We start from the raw sequence: 4874 nt of genomic DNA, 5'->3' as shown, positions 1-4874 counted from the left end.
GGTAAATTATTTTTGTCCCATGTTTTAGAGGGGGAACCGATTATTTCAGACAGCTGAAATATTTGGTTCCCCCCTGGTAGCTTTTACAAAAAAAAAAAGAACAAATGTCTCCAAACACAGTTAAAGACTTCGGTGTTGTTTCCATGCAGTGTCCAGAAAGAGGTGTTGTTCACCTTGTAGGGCACCACAACTGCTTCCACCCACCTCCATCATCGTCATCATATGAAATTACTTTTTGTCACAACAAAAAATAGTTATTTTAATGTTTTCATACATCAAAATCTCATTCAGGAGACGGGTGCTCATCTGGTTTTTGTGACTTTTTATGTATGAAAACATTAAAATAGCACAAAGTATGGAAAAATAAAAAGGAAAGATTAATTTTATATTGTTGTTAAATCTAATGTTACTCGAAAATTAACAATTATTATGATTATATAGGTGGACCTACATTAATACAGTATGATGCATATATTACATTAAGCTTCAATCAATAATGTGAAGTTTATACAGACATTAGGAGTTCAAAGGTCAAAGTTTTTTTGTAAATATTGTGGAATAGATCTTCTCATTGACTGTCACTGTTCCACCTACCTCTGATCTGATTGGTCCGTGTGCCGGCTCCGTCGCTGGTGATTGGCTGATATCGCTGTCACTCCACATCTGACCACCGGTGGCTCTGAGCGGCTCAGTCAATCACATCTTCCCCAGATGAGGAGCTGCTCGGCGGGGCTGAGCTCGTCGGGCGCCGGTGGCGGGGCTGCTTGATTTCGGGGTCGCTGTCGGGGGTTCGACCCGGCATCCTCGGGTGCTGATGGGCGTTTCCGGCTTAAAGATGGGGCATTAATTAAACGGCTGCTACAGGATGGTGTTCCGAAAAAGACTAAAAATGGTGCCTTTTTTAGCGGGAGGGTTGAACTAGCCGGTGCCTTGTAGCTGCAGCTAAAGTTAGCCGAGGAGCTAATGCTAGGCCTTCCGTTTCCTGTGGCTTTTTTCAGGATAATCTTATTTTATCCCTCCTTCTGGAAAGCAGGCATCTGTTGCTCTTTAGTTTCCTGATTTCTGTTTTAACTTGTTGCTCTGTGGCGACGACATGAGGAAGGTGAACTCCTATCAGAGGTAGGTGAAGTTTACAGGAAAAAACATTTATTTTATTCAGCTTTTTAGGTCAAACTGCTGCCAGTGACTGTAAACCTCTGTAAGATCGGCTTACACCTGCTTTACAACAGAAAACTGCAGCTTTTATCATTAATAAATGCACTCATTTCAGACTTTGTGTAAGATAAAGCTCTAATATGTGATTTGAATCATTAAATGAGTTTAACTTGTTTGATTATTCATTTTAGAACATCTTTAAAATGTTTAAACACAAATAAACGACATGGGAACATTCCTTGATGCTTTTATTGACTAATTATATGTTATTTTAGCAGTAAATATTTGTTTATTAAACATAAAAATCTCCTTTTTGTGTCTTTTAAGCTGTAAAATCAGCAAACAGTGCAGAATAACACAATAAGAAACATCTTTATTACTTTTAATGTTTTTATTTTAGATCTACAGAAGATTTAAAATGATCTGTTTAGTTGAAATGTTTTGTTCTTATAATGCTTATCTCACCATGTCTTTTATATTTATTGTTATTTACTTTATTTTTATTTATTGCTCTGAGCAGCTTTGGAGAAAGACGACTTTGTTTGTTTGTTTGTTGGCTTGTATTTATCCGTGAGAACGATTTCAGAAACCCAAACTGAACATTTCTTTTTATTAATCATCTTTGTTCCCGTCTCTCAGGAACATGGACTCGTTGTTCACTCCTTCCTTATCTCGATAAATAAGAAAAGATTGGCAGCTTTTTCCTCTCCTGCTGCGGAGCCTTTATACGACGGGACGGGAAGTTGTTCCTTTAGATTTCCTCCTGACAGGAACGCTGCCGTCGATGTTTATCTCTGATGGCGCTGGCGGACGTCTCACGAGCTGGAGGCGTGACTCAAACGGTTCGGTTAAATCCAGATTAAATCCACCTTTTCCTCCTGAATGACTGCGGCTGCTCGTTTGTTTCAGGTTCATGAACACGCGGGCCTCCGCCAACTGCCGCTACCAGCCCACCTGCTACGAACACGCCGCCAACTTCTACACTCACGCCGTGAGCGCCTCGTCCCCGTCTTTGTGTCGGAGTGTTGTTGAAATAAAAAGGCGACGCTCCGCTCTGATCCGTGCTCTGCTCCTTTCAGCTCCTCATCGTGCCGGCCTTCGTGGGCATGACGCTGCTGCACTTCCTGTCCGACAACAGCTGGGAGAGGATCACCGCCTGGGTGTATGGCACGGGGCTGTGCGCCCTCTTCGTGGTTTCCACCGTGTTTCATATCGTCACCTGGAAGAAGAGCCACATGAGGTGAGGACGGAGACAGCTGGCTCTTATTTTGGCGAGCGGACGAGGACGCCTCAGACAACCGAGCAGCGAAGTTCGTCTTCTCGCAGGAAGTATCCCGACGCTTCGGTGTTTTTCACACCGTCAGTGCTGAACTCAATCAGAGGGGAGTTTAGAGTTTAATTCTGGGATGCTTTTTTTAATAATCGAGCTGAGAACGTCAGAGTAAAACTACAGAAAATCCAACCTTTGACCCCACACTTTGCTTTCCCAGATGTTAATTAAAGAGCCACATTTCCTGAAAATAAAAGCTTCACAACTTTTCAAATATGGTTCTTAAATCAGCTCCTCTCTGGTTGTAAATAAAGACGCAGCTTTTATGTTCAAGAAATGTTCTGGTTCATTTATTTAATTTTTGTTAAAGCAGCTAAAAGTGAAAATAAACCTTTAAATAATAAAGTTGTCTGAAATACATTTTATCCTTTTAGTAGTTTTTTTTTAATACTTTTGTTTTTTTGTTTATTTCAGTCTAAAGTTTTTACAGATTATGTTGTTGGAGCTGAATGAAGTTAGTTTATATTTCCCCAAATACACGGGTTAACGTTTCAGTTTTATCTGAAAATTTTAAAAGTTTTGACAAATTTGAAGCCTAAAGATTTTGAAACGCTGCAAAGACCGACTTTCTGTTTCATGAATCTTTGAGGTTCGCCGCTCGGGTTCCACAGTTTTCGTATCGCTCAGCATCTCTTCCCTTTCAGCCGGGGAGATCAAGTTTCCGCCGCAGAACCGGTTCAGCTGCTTGTTCTCTGTTGCAGATCGGTGGAACAGTGCTTCCACATGTGTGACAGGGTGGTCATCTACGTGTTCATCGCTGCCTCCTACACGCCGTGGTGAGACTCAGCCGACACGCAGGACGCGTTCTCGGGCTCAGAAACTGGGGACTGAAATGTTTGTGTCGTCCTCAGGCTGAACCTGCGGGAGCTGGGCCCGCTGGCGGCACACATGCGCTGGTTCGTGTGGCTCATGGCGGCTGCCGGAACCATTTATGTCTTCAACTACCACGAAAGGTGAGCTCCGGTGTCACCGCGTCGGGTGGAGGGTAGCGAAGGGGCGGAGCGTTCCCGTGGGAAGAGAAGCTGGGGAACGTTGGGAACTTTTAAAGGGAAATATGGGAATTTATGGGAATTAAATGGGACGTTGAGGAAAAATAAACAAACTGGAGCCAAACAGAAATCTAAACATTTGGTTTTGGGATCAGCAGATAAAGAGTTAAACCCAAAGTTTCTGAATGATGATGTCACTGATGACATCACTGATGACATCACAGCCACACGACTATCAGTCCCTCCATGTCCCATCAGTCCCTCCTTGTCCATCAGTTCCTCAGTCTCTACATGTCCATCAGTCTCTGTCTCTCAGTCCCTCCGTGTCCATCAGTCCCTCAGTACCTCCAGCACTGAAACCTGATTATTTTAGTCCAGATTCAGTTAAATGTCTGTTTTCCTCCAACTTTAAATATTTAAAATCCTCGTTAAGGACCAACCTTCAACATCAGGTTTATTCCTGTTTATTCCAGTAAATTCCCGTTTAAGGAACATTTCCAACTTCACCCAGTTTTCCGACCCGAGTCAGGAATACTGGAGTCATTCCATACAGGCTGTAAGAAGATTGTCTCTGTCTCCCTGCAGGTATAAACTCGTTGAGCTGGCCTTTTATTTGACGATGGGCTTCTTCCCCGCATCCGTCGTGACGTCCATGGTAATTCAGCTGCTGCTCTTTATAAAAGTCCGATAACTTCCTGAAGCAGGAGCTGAACAGGACCGGGCTCCAGCAGGGTCCGGATTAACCCTTTCTGCAGGTTTAAACTCAAGTTTAAGGCTGATTTATGTTTGTTTTATAACCTCTGCTGCCCCCTTGTGGTTTCATGGTTTCAGACCAGATCAAATACTTTGGTTACTAATTGGTGTTATTTTAAAAAAATAACTTTTCCATGTTTAATTCTATACTTTGCAATAAGTAGCTTTTAAAATATGGTCTCCCGGGCCGTATCTGGCCCCGATCCTTCACTTTGACTCGCGTCTCTGTGTTCCGCAGAGCAACACCGACGGCCTTCACGAGCTGGCGTACGGCGGACTCATCTACTGCCTCGGCGTGTTCTTCTTCAAGAGCGACGGTGTCATCCCCTTCGCCCACGCCATCTGGCACGTGTTCGTGGCGCTTGCTGCCGCCGTGCACTACTACGCCATCTGGAAGTACCTCTACAAGGCTCCCGGCGCCGAGTCCCTCCTCAACTCGCTGTGACCAAGCACAAATAATCCCCCCGCCGCCGCCGCCCGCTGAAGTTGCAGGACCAACACAAGAGTTTACAGAACAATGTGACCTTCAGCTGTTTGCTGTTTTCTAATCAGGGGCGGGGCAGATCCATCAGGTTCATCAGGTCCATCAGGTCCACCAGATCCATCCGGTCCATCCGGTCCATCAGATCCATCAGATCCATCAGATC

At 44.1% G+C, this 4874-nt stretch overlaps 1 protein-coding gene across 3 annotated transcripts in view; it reads left to right on the top strand.

The window, feature by feature from the left end:
• The window catches only part of mmd (monocyte to macrophage differentiation-associated), an 8280-nt gene extending 3412 nt beyond the window's left edge, over positions 1-4868 (top strand). Inside the window, exons 1-7 of one of the 3 annotated variants that reach the window (XM_017419515.3) lie at positions 721-1119; positions 2065-2146; positions 2235-2395; positions 3187-3261; positions 3337-3438; positions 4060-4129; positions 4466-4868. In XM_017419515.3, coding sequence (XP_017275004.1) covers positions 1094-1119; positions 2065-2146; positions 2235-2395; positions 3187-3261; positions 3337-3438; positions 4060-4129; positions 4466-4672 — 723 coding nt within the window. In that variant the 5' untranslated portion in view covers positions 721-1093 and the 3' untranslated portion in view covers positions 4673-4868. Of the gene's footprint in view, positions 1-720; positions 1120-2064; positions 2147-2234; positions 2396-3186; positions 3262-3336; positions 3439-4059; positions 4230-4465 lie in introns of those variants that run through there. The other 2 variants (XR_005233846.1, XM_017419514.3) reach the window with 2 other exon arrangements.
• The last annotated feature ends 6 nt before the right edge of the window (positions 4869-4874 follow it).

The sequence above is a fragment of the Kryptolebias marmoratus genome, linkage group LG12 (assembly GCF_001649575.2).
Source record: "Kryptolebias marmoratus isolate JLee-2015 linkage group LG12, ASM164957v2, whole genome shotgun sequence".
Classification (NCBI taxonomy): domain Eukaryota; kingdom Metazoa; phylum Chordata; class Actinopteri; order Cyprinodontiformes; family Rivulidae; genus Kryptolebias; species Kryptolebias marmoratus.
Note: the sequence above shows the minus strand (reverse complement) of the source record. Positions and strands in the feature narration are given on the sequence as shown.